Source organism: Stegostoma tigrinum, chromosome 6, assembly GCF_030684315.1.
Source record: "Stegostoma tigrinum isolate sSteTig4 chromosome 6, sSteTig4.hap1, whole genome shotgun sequence".
NCBI classification, from domain to species: Eukaryota; Metazoa; Chordata; class Chondrichthyes; order Orectolobiformes; family Stegostomatidae; genus Stegostoma; species Stegostoma tigrinum.
The window spans coordinates 59,417,179-59,434,589 of record NC_081359.1 but is presented as its reverse complement, the minus strand read 5'-3'; the positions used below and the strand labels follow the sequence as shown (position 1 = coordinate 59,434,589).

General features: G+C 40.4%; 2 protein-coding genes across 6 annotated transcripts in view; one reads left to right on the top strand and one right to left on the bottom strand.

Moving 5' to 3' along the window:
- eif5b (eukaryotic translation initiation factor 5B) overlaps positions 1 to 1,782 on the bottom strand; it is an 85,854-nt gene extending 84,072 nt beyond the window's left edge. For all 3 annotated transcript variants that reach the window (XM_048532541.2, XM_048532543.2, XM_048532542.2), the window contains exon 1: positions 1,666 to 1,782. In XM_048532541.2, the coding sequence (XP_048388498.1) occupies positions 1,666 to 1,700 (35 nt within the window). In that variant the 5' untranslated portion in view covers positions 1,701 to 1,782. The remainder of the gene's footprint in view (positions 1 to 1,665) is intronic.
- A 92-nt stretch (positions 1,783 to 1,874) lies between these two features.
- On the top strand, positions 1,875 to 14,677 carry txndc9 (thioredoxin domain containing 9). 3 transcript variants are annotated; one of them, XM_048532835.2, is made up of 5 exons: positions 1,875 to 2,121; positions 9,649 to 9,870; positions 10,193 to 10,311; positions 12,861 to 13,115; positions 14,218 to 14,677. In XM_048532835.2, exons 2-5 carry the CDS (start codon positions 9,682 to 9,684, stop codon positions 14,333 to 14,335), a joined length of 681 nt encoding a protein of 226 aa, XP_048388792.1. In that variant the 5' UTR covers positions 1,875 to 2,121; positions 9,649 to 9,681; the 3' UTR covers positions 14,336 to 14,677. The 3 variants fall into 3 exon arrangements, with proteins under 3 accessions (XP_048388792.1, XP_048388791.1, XP_048388793.1); XM_048532834.2 differs by lacking the exon at positions 1,875 to 2,121 and adding an exon at positions 6,842 to 6,978; XM_048532836.1 differs by lacking the exon at positions 1,875 to 2,121 and adding an exon at positions 6,844 to 6,931.
- The last annotated feature ends 2,734 nt before the right edge of the window (positions 14,678 to 17,411 follow it).

The window sequence follows — 17,411 nt, the reverse complement described above, 5'->3', positions numbered from 1 at the left end:
CAATTAGCAAATTCCAGTTGCCAAATTTTATGATTTAAAAAAGCTGTAGACCCTGCTGATAAATGTAATATGATGGCTACTATTAAATAATACTTTTTTAAAAATCCCATCATAGGAGGGCATTGCTGACTACAGTAGCCTTTATTGCCCTCCCTAATTGCCCTGAGGACAGTTAAGAGTTAACCCTATTGCTGAGAATTGGAATCACACATGGGTCAGACCAGGTAAGATTGGCAAATTTCCTTCCCTGAAGAATATTAGTGAATGAGATGGGTTTTTCTAACAAACCACACCAGTTTCACGGTGATCACATGTCTGTTAAATGTATCCAAAATCCACCATTTGCCACGGTGGGATTTGAACCCCAAATTATTAAGACTACTGCTAATACCACTAGTCCGTGCCCTTTCTGAGCATCCAAATTTTCTAGCAAGCACTGAAGTTTAAAAACTTGCATGTGAATACTTTTATATTGCTCATCGTGGGATTGAATGCCTGATAAGATGCAAGAAAATACATCCAAGTCCCACATAGTGGTCACAAGATGTGCAGGGTCATTCCAGCCCACGGGTGAACTTATTTCTATTTATTGACATATGAGGAACACTTTCCATCGAATTGGAGAATACGGGTACAGACAGTCAATGAATAGGCAGTTAATTAAACAAGCAAACTAATTTTCAATGGACAAGTTGATCACAAATGTGGGTGACATTTAGAATAAGGCAAATCTAACTAGATATTTAGATGATAAGACTTCTCTATTCAGATACTTCAATGCTAATAAATCAACAAAGGGCTCACCAAGTATTCTCATATGCTTGGAATTCTATTTTTGATTGTAAACAGGATTATGGAAGGGCCTTAGTGGCACAGCAATGGTATCCCAACTTCTAAGCCAGGAGGCCTGGTTCCAGAGGTGTGTCATAACAAATCTGCACAGGCTGATTGCAAATATTTACACATAATTATGATTAATATACACCATATAGTCCAGGGTCACAGAGTAGAAGATAACAAATGGATACAGACAAGGCAACATAAGGAGTCATTGTCTGGCATCTGATTTGCATCTGATATCATAACGAAGGCCTAAATTATATTCTATATTAATCTTCAGTCTAGAAATTATTGTACTGATATTATGTTCACCTAGCGTGTCTTTGTCACTTCAACAGGAATGTTAACATACTTAAAAAGTCCATAATGAGTCAAATCAATATAAAGTCTGCATCAGAGTAATATCTTCTAGATATGGCCCATAACGTTTAGGAAAAGAAAACTGCAACGTATGTTATATCCACTTTTGACATGACCGTAAAATTATTGGATAAAAATCATACGTAGAAACAAATTCTAAGCCTATGGTTTATCAGGTTCCTTGAAAACGTAAAGGAGGATCACGGAGGAAGGGGGTGAAGACAACCTCGAAGTCTCCCATTTCTACAAAACAGACTAACGTTAACCCCAGTCAGTAGCCCGCGGGCCTGCCCCTCTTGCGTCATGTTAGCGGTAGGGACCCGGACTCCTCCGCACTCGAGCAGTAGGAGCAGATCCGTCCAGCGGCCTAGTCAAGCAACATACTCCCTCAATTCCTTCCATCGCTCACGGCAACCAGCCTCTTCAGTAACGAATAAACAGAAAAGTAAACAGCTCAACACTCACTTATCTTCACTCTTGTTTTTCTGTTTTTTCCCCATTTTTTTACACTGTTGCCTCACTGTCACTTTTTAAAATCTCTTTCAGACATATGGCAGTCGCGTGAATCTGCGCATGCGCTATCGCGGCTGACCCGTGATCTGATCTCTGATTGGCTGTGGTTTCAGCCCATCCGCCCGCTTGTCAATCATTCAAGGCGGAAGTAGAAAGTGCAAAGGAGGAAATGATGCAAAAGAGCTGGGATCAATACTGCAAAAAGACATTTCGGAGAGCATCAAGATTCAATCTTGCTTTTTATGATTATTATTTTAAGAAGGGGAATTTGGCAACTACTTTTCCTTCCAACAGTTTATGAAAAGTACAAATGCCAAAACTGTGGAGGAAAAATACAGCATTTTATCAAATAGTTGCTTCCTATTACAGTCGCAAATCTGCATCTCAAAAGCTCTCCTTTAGCATCAGGTAAACATTATAATTTAAAAATATCAATATGCTATTGTAATTTATTAAACTATGTTGCAATTTATAGTTTACTTATTCTAATCATGGTTAGAAGCGTATTTATTGCCATGTATTTACCCTTTCCTTTATTTAAATTGTGACTATCATGTCATTTTTGGTACTAGAAACTGTTTGGTGGGTTGCAGTTTTTGTTTCTCACGATATTACATTATTCAAACAAGGCAACGTTTATTGATGACTGAGACCTTACGTTTAGCCTTAGTAATGAGGGTGCCATAAGAAGGTCCAGAATGGTGAAGGAGTACAGGCCAAAATAAAGATAGTTTGTGACTTGGAGGAAAACTTATAGGTGACAGTTTTCTTGTGGTTATTGTTGTTCTGTTTGCACTCGTAGTAGGACTGGAAAGCTTTCCATACAACTCTAAAATTGCATGTGTTATTGCCACAAGGTTTGAACGATGGAATGTGTGTTATTTTCTTAGAGGACTATTCCTATTTCCTTGTAGTAACTACCACCTTTACAATACGTGGTGCTGAGTCAAGATTGTTTGCGGCAATCTGCTACAAACAGTGTTCATTTCTTTTCTCTACCTATCTCGTGATTCTTGGTAGGAGGATCCAGCACCATGGACTATCTACAGAAGAGGCACTGTTCTCAGATAACAAGGTTTACTGCATTACAACAATGAGTGCAAATATTTTCAATCAGGCATAACTACTAGGACCATAACGAGTTTGTACAAGTGCATTTGCTCCTTCCAAAAGCAGAACTTGTCAACATTTTGTTTTTGTGTGAACTGTCTTTCAGTCCTGTCACTTTATATACCTGGGAAGGAGTCAAATGGAAGCATGTTGAGTGCAATGGCATAGATGATATTCAAAAATTGCTCCACACTAGATGCAGTTAAGTTTATTGAGTGTTGCTCTTGTTGCACTGAGTGAGATATGTGTTTCATTACGCTCAAAACATAACTGTTGGCGATCTTGTGAACTATCACCCTGTTCCCTTGGCTTCTCCTACGAGTATTGTTTAGTGCTTGTTTTGGGTAGCATCTTTGTATCAACAGAAAAGTATAATTCTTGAGACTTATAAAATTGCATAATTGGAGAAGCGGGGCAGAGTTTTTCTCTTGTTTACCACTATTTGGGTGGTAAAAAAGAAGAAAGGTCAAATAGAATCGATAAAATGTGGAGCTGAAGGAGCACAGCAGGTCAGGCAGTATCAGAGGAGCAGGAAAGTCAATGTTTCGAGTCCGGACCCTTCACCTGGACTGGGGAGGGGAAGGGAGCTCAGAAATAAACGGGCGAGGTTGGGCTGGAGGAAGGAGTGCGTATGATGATAGGTAAATGCAGGTAGGGAATTGAAGAGATTGGTCAGTGGGAAGGGTGGAGTGAATGGATGAGAAGGAAGATGGACAGGTTGTAACAGGTCAAAGAGGCGGGGATGAGAGGTAGGGCTGGACGTGGGTCGAGGCTGGTGGTGGGGAGATTTTGAAGCTGGTGAGGTCTATGTTGAGGCCATTGGGCTGTAAGCTCCTGAGGGGGAATGTACGGCATTGCTCTTCCAGTTTATGTATCGCCTCATTTTGACTGTGGAGGAGGCCCAGGATGGATATGTTGCCAAGGCAGTAGGATGGGGAGTTGAAATGGCTAGCAACCGGAAGGTGGCATTGATTGGAGCGTACCGGGTGTAGATGCTGTGCAAATTGGCCCCTGAATCAGTGCTTGGTCTCCCTTATATAGGGAAGACCGCATTGGGAGCAACTGATACAGTCGATCAGGTTAGAAGACATACAATTGAATCTCTGCTGGATATGGAATGATTGTTTGGGACCTTGGATGCAGCTGAGAGGGAATGCATAGGGGCAGATGTAGCACCTCCTTCAGTTGCAGGGCAGGATGCCAGGTGTGGTGGGAAAGTTGGTGGGGCACGTGCAGCTGACGACAGAGTGAGCAGTCCCTACAGAAGGCAGATAGAGATGGGGAAATATCTTTTCGGTGGTGGGGTGAAATCGCAGGTGACAAAAATGGCACAGGATGATGCATTGGATTTGCAGATTGGTGGGGTAGAATGTGAGGACCAGGGATAGGGGAAGGGGATTTGAGGGCAGAAGTGCAGGAAATGAGGAGATGTGGTTGAGGGAATTCTGAATCACAGGAGTGGGGAAATTATGGTCCTTGAAGGATGACATCTGGGATGTCTGGGAGTGGAACGCTTCATCACAGGACAGATGTGACAGAGGCAGAAGAATTGGGAGTATGGGATCATATTTTTGCAAGAGGATAGGTGAGAGGAGGTATGGTCAAGATAGCTGTGGCAGTCGGTGGGTTTGAAATGGAATTCGGTTGCCAGAGATGGAGACGCAGAGGTCCAGGAAGGGAAGGGAGGTGTCAAGTTGGTCCAGGTGAATTTGAGATTGGGGTGAAAGGTGTTGCTGAAGTTGATGACCTGTTCAAACTCCTCATGGGGGCATGAGGCAGCACCAATACAGTCATCAATGTAGCGGAGGAAGAGGTGAGGGATGGTGCCAGTGTGTCTGCGGAAGAGGTACTGTTCCACCAATCCGGCAAAGAGGCAGGCATAGCTCGGACCCATGCGAGTGCCCATAGCTACCCTCTTAATTTGTAGGAAGTGGAAGGAGTCAAAGGAATAACTGTTGAGGGTAAGGACTAGTTCTGCCAAGCGAATGAGAGAGTTGGTGGAGGGGAACAGGTTGTGCCTGTGACAGAGGAAGAAACAGAGGGCTTTTATGCCCTCCTCATGGGGGATACAGGCATAGAGAGAGACTGAATATCCATGTTGAAGATGAGATACTGGGGACTGGGAAATTGAAAGTCTTGGAGAAGGTAGAGGGCGTAGGTAGTTTCCCGAACGTAGGTGGGGAATTCCAGGACCAGAAGGGAAAGAACAGACTTAAGGTAGGAGGAGATGAGTGCAGTGCAGCAGGAACAGACAGCAACAATGGTTTGACCAAGGCAGTCAGATTTATGAATTTTTGTTCTTGTTTTGACAGAAACGCGCAGAGTTCACATCCCAAGTTAGCAAGTCCAGTGGTTAGAAGTGCAAAGTAAAATGAGCATGCATATCATATAACAGTAAACTGCATCAGATCTGCACAGCACCTATTTTAAGGATCCATATTTTAAATTGATGTTAGGACTTCCAAGGTGGTAGTCGATATCCAGGATTTGTCAGAGCAAGATAGAAATCTGTTTTTGGATGTTTACAATGCTTGCTCATTTTTGCCTTCTCTATCTCTTTACACCCACTCTCCAAACACACACACATACTTAAATTCTCATGAACTTGTTCAGTAATTATTGCAATGATTTATACTTCTGGCAGCACCACTCCAACTCCTCCCTCTGTCCTATTTCCATTAAACCACTGATCATTAACTTTTTTCCCTGATCCCTATGTTAACAACTATTTTTAATGCTTCTGTCTTTTCAGGTACTGTCCTGACCTCCTTAATATCACATTGAGGGTTGAAGGGCCTGTACTGCGCTGTAATGTTCTATGTTCTATGTTCTATATTTGCCATCATCACCCCTCTCCTCAAAAAAAACTAACATGCCCTTGCAAACAACTGATTCAACTCCAACAAAACAGAAACTCCTGGATAAACTCAACAGGTCTGGCAGCATCTGTACAGAAAAAAAAATGTCTTGAAATGTTAACTCAGTTTTCTCTACACTGAAGCTGCTAGACCTGCTGAGTTTCTCGAGCAATTTCTGTTTTTGTTTCAGATTTGCAACATACACCATTCTTTGTTTTATTTTGTGCGCTGTCTCTAAACTCCCTTTATCCTCAAGTCCTTGACTGCCAAATCATTGTCCTTTTTTATCCCGCACCCCATATTTGAAAACTCCAATCAGGTTTCTATGCTTTTAAAGCATAAAAATGGTTCTCATCAAAGTCACAATTCACATCTTCTGTGATTGTGACAAGGGCAAACTCTCTGTCTTCATGCCTCGAGATCTGTCTGTAGCCTTTTATGTTGTGGTCCAAACAAGCCTCCTCCTATGCCTTTCTATTGTTATTCAGCTGGGTGACCTGGATTCCGTTCTCATTGACATACAGAACCACTTATAAGACTACTTTTCCCAATCTTGAATCATTAATTTATCCCAAAAATCTAGACTCAGTTCTCTGCCCCGCAGTGTCACCATCCTAAAACAATTACTTTTCATATTCACATTGATAACATGCTATTTTACTTCACTGCCAGCTCTCCTGACAGCTCCATTTTTGCTAAATTATCAGACTCTTATTCTGTCATCTTATCTTGGGTTGTTTTACTACATCAAAGGTACTCAATAAATATGTACTTTGGGTAAATTCAAAAATACTATTTTTTTCCCCCCTTGCGGAAATGTTGCTTTATCGGCTACCTTTTTATTATGTAGGAGCGTGGAAAGCACAACATTTTTGAAAGTGTCATACATAATAAAACATCATTGTTTTATTTTAATACGCCTATTTGAGAGCAGCTTTTACAGACTTTTATGTAGCAGAGACTGGGGAAAGAGCGGAGTTCGGGTTTAACGGCATTTACGTGATTATTCATAAGGAATAAAAATACCAAACTGTAGTCCAACTGAGTACAGTGATAAATTAAGAACACATTAAAGAGTAAACAGAGAGAGCGCGAGCGAACCTGCATTGCGCCTCACCCTTCGTTCAAGCCCTCTCAGCCCCGCCCCAGATCTCTGCCTGTTGCCAGGGAAGTAGACAGTGACTTTTAACCCCACGGACCGACTGAGGCAGGAAGCAGTGGGAGAGTGTTGCCGCTATCAATTAGAATAAGTAAGGAGGGAAGAAGGGTTGAGAGCCGTGGGTGAGGACTGAAGTTGGTGAGTTTATGGGGGGGCGAGGCGAGCGGGTTTCTCTGTTTGACACTGAGGCCTGTTTTGGACGGAGGAAGAGGATGGGCCTTTGTGTGGAGTTGGCAGTTCGGAAGTTGTTGGTTCGCTGCGGCCAAAGAAACTCCCCGTTACAAATAATTCTCCATGACTCCGCATGTTTCGCGTTTCCCCGCGTCAGAGGCTGAGCAGAGGTTCGGTAGCTTACAGTTTAAGGCTGGTATTGCTGGGTTGTCCCCCTTTGATGTTCACAGTCCCAATTTTCCATCATTGGTAAAGTCCCGCATGTATCATGCGGTCGTCGAGTAATTTTTGGTGCTGCCTAAGAATAAATTTAATCATGCGATTTATTCTGCTCGTTAATGCAATTTTGGGCTAGTTATGTTTGAACTTAGGCTTCATTCGTTTCCGGAAATAGGTGTGGTTACTAACCTAAAACGATCAGTCTGGAATAGGTACGACAGTTAGGAATGTGCTTTAACCGTCACAGTTCTGATTTTAAATCTTCAAAGTCAGAAATTGTCTCGTTTAACTTAATGAAATGTGAAACTATTCAGATTTATTAGGCTTTAAGCATGCTGGTGTATAGGATTCAACATAGAAGTAAAACAAAAAACTGTAGGTGCTGGAAATTTGAAACAAAAACAAATTGTTGGAGACAGCAATTTCTGTTCTTTAGTTGTTCTATCTTGAATACGAAAACAAATGATCACATTGGTGAGAGGAAAGATAATAATTGAAAAGAAACTTCAAAAATCCTTGTGAAATTGGGAATGATTCCCAATGTCTCCAATTTACAGCTGGATTAGTTTTGATAAAATTTGAGTTTGGGTTTTTTTTAAAGTACTGTCAGTCCTAAAGATAAAGTTGCCATAGTCCCAGCTGGTGGTGATTTAACCTGAGGGTTCACCATGCCACAAATGATGAGGAAAGTTGGAATGTTCAACGGTAACCTCAGCTGTTGCAGCAATTTGAACCTATTAAATTGGTGTCACCCTGCATTGCAACCCAGCTGCCCAGCCGTTCGTAATAAAATACAACTTCAGTAGAAGTAAATATTGTATTAATATTATTTAAACACAAACACAAGCATATATATTAGGAGAAGATCTAGGCATCCAAGCCATCAAACCTCCTTTACCACTTGATAAAGTAATGGCTGATCTGATTTGTGACCTCAAGTCAACTTGCTTGACAACCGTAACCTTTGAGTCTCTTGATCAAAAATCTATCTGACATTTAAAAGTAGGTACTGATCTGCCCCAACTGCTCTCTGTGGAAGGGAATCCAACAAACTAACATTTGCTGACAGAAATTATTTTTCTGTCAAAGAATAGAACAACGTGCAAGGAGACCCTTCAGTTCACTGCATCTATATCAGCCATTGAGCACCCATCTACCCTAATCCCATTCCTAATATTAGGTCAGTACCCTTGTATGCTATTTGTGTTTCAAGTATTCATTTAAATACTTGTTAAATGATTCCTAGCTCTACTGCATTTTTAGGCAGTCAGTTCCAAATTCCCATCATCCTCTTGATTTGGAAAAGATCCTTTTCAATTATTTCTAAGCCTCTTTCTCCTTAACATAAATCTGTAGTCCCTGGTCAGTCCCTTCTAAAGTGAAAATTTATTATCTACCCTGTCTCTGCTCATATTTTTACAGAGCTCTGGCATAAGGAAAATAGCCACAGCTTATCTAGTCCCTCTTTGTGACTGAAATGTTCCAGCCCTTTGAACATTCTGGTGAATCTCCTCTGCAACTTCTCTAGAGCAATCTTGACCTTACTATAATGTGATGACCAGAACACCCTCCACCAGCTGTGGCCTAACATTGGATCTCGTGCAGTTCCATCGTAACACTCCTGTTCTTGTATTCAATGTATTGACTAATAAAAGCAAATAAAGGCTTCATCCCTGTGTCTTAAATGGGAGACCTGTTATTTTAAAACAATATGCTCTATTTTCAGTCTTTGACGTAAGGGAGAACACTGAGCATCTTCCATGTCAAAACCCCTCAGTGTGTTTCTCAGATCGCTGCTTGTTCTTTAAACATTCAGTTTGAGAGTTGTAGAAAAGTAGTGGCTTTTGCACTGGTGTCCTGGGTTTTGGTTTTGGTTTTGATTTTGATTATTAAGAGACTTTAGGAGGTTTCTGTAATAGGCCATCTCAGTGATGAAAGGAAAATTGCCAAGTCTGATTGGGAGTGTTACAAAAATGTTTTCCCTACTTGCATCAATGTTTATTTTCTGTCTCCTTTAGTGAATTTGTCCTTCTAGCAGTTGTTCTTTTGGAGTTTTTTCTTCCTTGGAGGTACTCCGAGGAAGAAAGGGAGGGGAGAGCAACTCTGGGAATATACAAACAGCAGCTGCTGATGGAGGCAGAATTTTAAAAATGAAGCGACTGAAAGTGAAAAGAATGGTAGAGGCTGAAGCAGATATGGAAATTAATTTAAATTTTAATTGATTAGAAAATAGATTTTTGTGCACCAAACACTTTACTGTGTACTGTTCAGAAAATTTAAATGGTTACGATTAACAAATTGTGGAATCAAAAACTGTCAGCTGACTTTGGTGAAACTTTGCTCATCTATATAGTAAACTTTTTAGCAATGTAGTATAGTTGAATTTTGTTTGAAATATCTGCATGTATTTCTTCTCAGGAATTGTACAGTGTGTACTCCTAATTGACAAGAATGGCAAGTAACCCCTCAGTGGCTATGCTTAGTAAAGTTCTTGAGCAGCAAATGCTCCAAACAACTGAGATAGTGGAACAGCATCTAGATACAGAGATTGAAAAGTTTGAGAAGATGGATGCAGATGAACTAGAGAAACTTCGAGAAAAGAGGCTTGAATCAATGAAGAAAGCGCAGCATCAGAAACAGGTAAAACTTGTGCTAAGCAAACGCACACTTGTCAATTCCAAATTGCACCCTATTAGCAAACTAGAGTATTATTCTGAAGTGTTTGAGAAATTACATTAATTTTATTGTCTTCTTTTTAACAACATTTTAAGTGGAAATAAAAATTTCAGTATAAATTTGAGTAAATATTTGAGATTTCAAACTACTGATCAATTTGGGCTGTGGGATTAGTGTTGCTTTCAAATTGACTGACTTTTTTTTCTTTAATACACTGTTTTTTAAATATAATTGTTTTTAGATGTAAAGCACTTAAACATTTTCTCTTTTTAAATTTGAAATGCAGGAATGGCTTTCCAAGGGCCATGGTGAATACAAGGAGATTCCCAGTGAAAAAGATTTTTTTCAAGAGGTTAAAGAGAGTAAAAATGTGATTTGCCACTTTTACAGAGATACTACATTTAGGTGAGGAGCGACATTTTTCTCTAGCAAGATAACAAAGCAGAATAATTTGAACATAAGAATCAAAGGGTAATTATAATTGCCACTATTTGAGTTTCAGACAAGCCTTGGTGATCCTACTTGTCTGACACTGAAATAATGCTAATTATAATACCCCCTGATTCTTAAGTTCAAAATATTCAATACCGTGGAACCAAAAAGAAACTTACTTTCTCTGCCACTATCCAAGTTTCCAATTAGTGGATAATGAAGAAACCCAAATCAGCACTCCTCTTTGTACTGTTGTGGGTAAGAACTCTTGGTGTTACACAGCTGCTGTGTGAACTTAGATAACAAAGTGTGAAGCTAGATGAACACAGCAGGCCAAGCAGCATCTCAGGAGCACAAAAGCTGGCGTTTCAGGCCCAGATCTTTCATCAGAGAGGGGGATGGGGAGAGGGTTCTGAAATAAATAGAGAGGGGGGGGGGGGGTGGCGGACCGAAGATGGAGAGGAGAGTATAGGTGGGGAGGGGCTAGGTCAGTCCAGGGAGGACGGACAGGTCAAGGAGGCAGGATGAGGTTAGTAGGCAGGAAATGGAGGTGGGAGGAGGGGATAGGTGAGAGGAAGAACAGGTTAGGGAGGTGGGGACAAGCTGGGCTGGTTTTGGGATGCAGTGGGGGAGGGGAGATTTTGAAGCTTGTGAAGTCCACATTGATACCATTGGGCTGCAGGGTTCCCAAGCGGAATATGAGTTGCTGTTCCTGCAACCTTTGGGTGGCATCATTGTGGTACTGCAGGAGGCCCATGATGGACATGTCGTCTAAGGAATGGGAGGGAGAGTTAAAATGTTTTGCGACTGGGAGGTGCAGTTGTTTATTGCGAACCGAGCGGAGGTGTTCTGCAAAGTGGTCCCCAAGCCATTGGTTTCCCCAATGTAGAGGAAGCCACACCGGGTACAGTGGAAACAGTATACCACATTGGCAGATGAAATCTGCTTGATATGGAACGTCACCTTGGGGCCTGGGATGGGGGTGAGGGAGGAGGTGTGGGGGCAGGTGTACCACTTCCTGCGGTTGCAGGGGAAGGTGCCGGGTGTGGTGGGGTTGGAGGGGAGTGTGGAGTGGACAAGGGAGTCACGGAGCATTTCCCGCAACACATCTGTCACACCCCGCCCCCGCAACAACTGCCCTAAGAGGATCCCCCTCTCCCTGACATACCACCCCACCAACTTCCGGATACAAGGCATCATCCTCCGACACTTCCGCCATCTACAATCTGACCCCACCACCCAAGACATTTTTCCATTCCCTTGTCTGCCTTCCGGAGAGACCGCTCTCTCCCTGACTCCCTTGTCCCTCCCCACCTATACTCTCCACCTATCTTCTTTTCTCTCCATCTTCGGTCCGCCTCCCCTCTGTCCCTATTTATTCCAGTTCCCTCTCCCCATCCCCCTCTCTGATGAAGGGTCTGGGCCCGAGGCATCAGCTTTTGTGCTCCTGAGATGCTGCTTGGCCTGCTGTGTTCATCCAGCTTCACGCTTTATCTTGGAATTCTCCAGCATCTGCAGTTCCCATTATCTCTGCTCTGTTAACTTGTTTGTTTTTGTTTTTTCCAAAAATATACACTTCCATTTCATTCATAAGTATTTTTCATTTACAATTTTTATGCTTGAATACTATGATTTGTACATGCCTGTGGCTGCTAGTCTAGGTCAGAAGTACCTCCTTAAATTCAATTATTCCCATTCCACTTCGTCAAGACCCCACTGAAGGTCAGCATTAGCGTATGTGTCCACTAAGGCAATGCATCAGTTTCCAAAGTACTAATTTCAACAATTGAACTTTGGTAATTGAAAAGTTTCCAGTTTAAATATTCTAATTTCCCCGATGAATGGTGTATATGTACAACATAATGCCAAATAATAAACTGACAGTTCCAATAGTTTAAATGGAACAGTAATTGAAGAAATAGATGGTTGCATGAGAAAGTTTGAACTGGAAAAATCAGCAGTTTGAGAATTACAGATGAGTGAGAAGGTGGAAAAAGCTGGCAACAATGATTTTCCAGCTTCCCATTAGCCACCAGTTTTCTGCGCTTTTATTGTGACATAGTGGTATGAGTTGGGTGCCCACTTTTTCAAAAAAGTGAGCCTGTAAAGCTAGTTCTTCAGGGGTTACAGCAGCACCCTACTTCCTGTCATCTTGACATATCATTTAAAATGTTCAGTAACTTTTGAAACAAAGCTTTAACACCTGTCACATACTCTGGTAAAGTATTACAGTAAGTCACAGTATGAAAAAGTTGAATGCATATGTTGTGCTTATCTCAAGATTGTGGACTTGTTTTCAATTTGCTGATCAATGGAAACAATTGATAAACAAATCCAATTTTTTTTATTATTAATTTGGAAGACTAATCAGATGTTGGTGTCTCTTCAGTTGGTAGAGCAACCTTTTTCCTCCCAGGATTCAATGTGATTGAATCATTTTATTACATTACAACATTTTTTTTTGTTTGTATTTTCTTATGTGCTCAGTATAATTCACCAATTTATTTTGTTCTTCTGTACAGATGCAAGATAGTAGACAAGCACTTGGCTATTCTGGCTAAAAAGCATGTGGAAACAAAGTTTATCAAATTGAATGCAGAAAAGGCTCCTTTCCTTTCTGAAAGATTACGAATCAAAATAATCCCAACAATGGTTCTGGTAAAAGACGGAAAAGCTAAAGACTATATAGTTGGGTTTGATGACCTTGGTTGCACAGACAACTTCACAACTGAAACTTTAGAATGGCGACTGGGCTGTGCTGCTGTCATTAACTACAGGTAACACTTCCTGATCTTAGCTTAAATTAATTGGTTAGTACATCTGTCAGTTTGGGAGACAAAGTACTTTTGAAATGGCAATTGCTTTTGATTGAATGAAAGATATGACATTAGAATAAAAACACTTGAGATCAAACATGCCTAACATATTTCTCCATGTACTTTTTTTGTTTAATTGGTTTGGCATTTTGGATTCTTAAAAATGCTCAAGATGCTTTGCTGAAATAAGTGTGTAGCCCATGTTACCATAATATTTGCTCATTCTTTATTAAAGGCTGTGTTTTGTTGTGATACGTGTTTGTTTCCACGGTCAAACATTCATTAAGAGCTAATTAACTTTTTTGTTAAAGGAAACACTAGGAACCAATTTGCATGAGAGCCACAGAAACGTTACATCTGTTTTCCGTTGTGGAATTGAAGGATAGTTTTGGGCAGGAGACTGTGTCAACTGCTTGGTGGTTCTTCTGAAAACATTAGTCTTTATGTTCACCTAACAGGATAGATAGACCTTTTGCCACAGCTGCTTCCAATTAGATTCTAAACAGTGAGGTTTATACGCTGTAGTCTCCGGGGCAGGCCATAAACCATATCCTTAAGAACCCAAACATGAGGGCTGCTACTGAGCCAAGACAGCAACTCTGTGCATGTGACAATTGGCAGACTCCAGAAAGAGTGCAAATCACTATTGTATAGGATGGTTCACTTACTGGAAAGGAAACTTTTGTTTTAGAAACATTTCTGCAGACTATTTTGTTCCATTTGATATTTGTTTTAAGTTTGCATGGTATGAATACATTTGTTTTTCCAAGATTTATTGTCATGACATGGCTTCGACAGTTGGTGAGATTTGATTCCATTGTTTACTTGCCACACATTTTCTCAGACAGCACTGAAACTGTTTGGTGCAAATTTATTGCTTCACATCTGCAGCTATGTCAGGCTATTTTAAATTTAATGTTACTACAGCTTGTATCTCTGCTCACAAAAATTTGAGCTGCAATTTTCCATGAGGTGCAAAACAGCATTTCACTGATCTGTGTTTATATTTCTACTTGATAAGACAAAAACGATTTCACTTCTGATTCTTTCTTTTTTACTTTAGTGGAAATTTGATGGAACCGCCTTTCCAGCTGCAAAGAAAAAGTGGATGTATCACTAAAATGGAGAAAAGAGCAATTCGAGGAAAAAGTAATGATTCTGATTCAGATGATGATGATTAAAGTATGTTTCTTGATCCTAAATCTTGCTTCTAATTTAATCTTTTTGTTTTTCTTCTATCCTACTCATTGTCAACTTTAGTTTTAACAGATGACATTTTTAATTTTTGTAGATTAATAAAACTCCAAATACAATTACATTGTAAACACTGACTTTGTCAAATATTGACTGCTGAAAAGATTTTTTTAGAAATGTTCCACAAATGTGACACAGCCATTTATTTTGCTGCAACTACACTGCAAGTCTTTCTTTTGTAACAAATGCACAACACTTGCATCACTTACTAGTCAAATATTTATACAAACATTGTACTTAGTAATAAACTGGAAGGACTCGTTCATTCACCAATGTCTTGAAATCTTGAATTGTTGCCTTTGTAGAGTACATGATTCTCGATACTGTTTTGGCATCAGGTGTCAACCAACTAAAATCATTCTCCAAGCTAAGCCATTAAGCAGCAGTTTTTTTTTTAAACTATTGAATATTGCTGTCAAAGCTGTTCCTTCCAAGTACTCTCCTTTTTTCCCTTTTTGACATCTATTTCTCATGCTTTCTATCCCATTGCTTTGATAAGTATTGACTATTGTAGAGCTTTTTTTTGGTTTGGAAATGTTCTACAGATGTTAGTCATGTATTTTGATCTGATTGCATTGTCAGGTTTTTCTTCTTGCAGCAGATGGACAAATACACAACACTTGCATCACTTACTAGTCAAATGACATTGATTTGTGTTCCATGGATGCTGGTTGACTGTAACTGAGCATTTAGGAAACAGTTAGGTCGTTTTTTTTCGGTATAAGTCAACTTACTCTTTATGCTACTAGGTTATATAACTTTGGTTATATGCATGATTCAGTAATTGTTCTTGGCTGTGAAAAGGTTAGTGTCTCATCAGGTGGTTTGGTTGGAGGCAGGGAAGTTGGGAGAGAGGAGAAAGAAAAGCAGTCACTGCTGTAATGTGTAGTTAGTATATTGTGACCCTGCTTGGGGTTGAGTATTGTTAATGTTGTAATATACTTGATTGTTGAATAGCCACCTAAATAAATATGATCTATTGCTGTCAACTTAAGTTGTATTCCAAATTGAAACCCCCAAATTTGAAACTGGATTGATTTTCCCCTCTTTATCCTTCGGCTGCCCTCTGATTTAAATATAGCCCTTAATAAATTCAGAATGTAGGAGGTGGCAAAATTTAAACAAGGTGGGCTGTTTCTTGAACCATTGCAGGAACAGTTGCTGAGGCAATCATTACGCTATTGGACAGGGAATTAAGTAAGAAATAATGGAGGCTAAAAGTTTTTGAGAAAATTTTTTAGCTTGCTGTGCATGAGGTTGCAGACTTGCTTGCCAAGATGGTGTGTTTAGTTGCAGATGTTTCATCACCCTGCTAGGTAACAATGGGTTTGGTGATGGAGGTCTGGCATTCCAACCAGAATTCAAAAAATTTTAAATATTCGAGAATCATGTACAGAGTATTTTCATTTGTCTAATTGAAATATCTTTCTCTACATTACTGGCAAGGCTTTCTAACTTACCACTAACTTTTATCTCAGACAGTTAAAATTGGATTTCAGGATTTTTAGAGGGTGTAGGTTTAAGGGAGAGATTTAAAAAGGCCGGGGTGTGTGTGTGTGTGTGTGTGTATAAATAACTGGCAAAAGTAGGGGGGGTGGGGGGACTCTGGTATGATTACAACTAAAAGGCATTTGGTTGAGAACATGAATAGGAAAACAAACAGGACTAGATTAATTTAGGATGTCTGGTCCGCATGGACAAGTTGGACCAAAGGGTGTTTCCATGCTATATGTCAGACTGATTTTTACACTCACATTTCACAATCTGCCATGGTAGGATTCTAACCCATATCCTTAAAACATTAGTGATCCAATGCCATTACTATTGCAAAGCCACCCCCCCCCCCCCCCCCAAACTTGATTTGACAAGTTCACCTCATTCTCCATAGAACCTTTGTATGAATCATTAAGTCTGAGGTTCGAATAAAGTCAGCAGTTTCTTGTTCACGATATTGCCATGGCATGATCACCAGAGAATACTGTAAAATTTCTTCCCACAAAATCTGGGCCGTAGTTTGAAACACAGCTTGGAAAAAAACTATTGCTCTGTATCACTGGATTATTTTCAAAGTGAACAGAAGTTAAAAATAACAAAATTCAGGTTCGGCAACACCTTTTTTTCCAAAGTTGATTGCTCAAAAACAATGCTTCACTTATGACTGAGATGTACAACTTTTAAACATGTGCGGAGTTTGGTGTATGCAAGCAGAAATAGGAAAACTAGCAATTACTGATGTAGGTTAAGAGATAAACAGACATGTGAGAATACAAGACAAAAGGAGATAATCAGACATTAATTTTGCAATGTCTAGAAAGTGTGCGAGTAATATGACCAAATGGGAGGAAAACTGGACATTGTATCAGCCAGGATTTCATCTAATGACCACCTTTTTCAACATGTCATGGTTAGAGAATATTAGAGAAATGGCTGGACAGATGATGTGTTGTAACTGTATGATGTGGGAGCTAGCTGATCCCATTGCGAACCACAGTGACCATACCTGCAGTAACTGTTGGTTCTTCAAGGAATTTTGGCTCAGAGTTGATGAGCTGGAATCGAAGCTTCAAACATTGCGGCACATCGAGGAGGGGGAAGAAGTACCTGGACGATTTGCTTCAGGAGGCAGTCACACCTGGTAGCTTAAGTAATTTAAATTTGGTCAGTGGCCAGGGACAGCATGGTGTGACTGTAAACGAGGCAGGTAGAGGGATCCTACAGTCAGGAATAGAGGAACCTCCACTCTTGACCTTGTCCAACAGGTATGAGGTACTTGTTCCCAGTGTGAATGAGGAAATGGGCTGCAGGGAGGATGAGCCAAGTGACCACTGCACCATGGTACAGGAGGCCATTAAAGGGCGGAGGGGGGAGCAAAAAGACAGATGGTAGTTGTAGGGGATTCTCTAATTAGGGGGATAGATAGTATCCTATATAAGCAGAATCGAGAATCCTGTGTGTTTTGTGGCCTGTACAGTGCCAGGGTAAAGGATATCTCTGACCGGCTTG

What these genes read in the sequence shown, in the direction of transcription:
- txndc9 (XM_048532835.2), top strand. Translation starts at nt 9,682, where the DNA reads ATGGCAAGTAACCCCTCAGTGGCTATGCTTAGTAAAGTTCTTGAGCAG. An exon ending in AAGCGCAGCATCAGAAACAG is followed by an intron (nt 9,871 to 10,192) that starts GTAAAACTTGTG and finishes TTTGAAATGCAG; the next exon opens with GAATGGCTTTCCAAGGGCCA. An exon ending in GCTGCTGTCATTAACTACAG is followed by an intron (nt 13,116 to 14,217) that starts GTAACACTTCCT and finishes TTTTTACTTTAG; the next exon opens with TGGAAATTTGATGGAACCGC.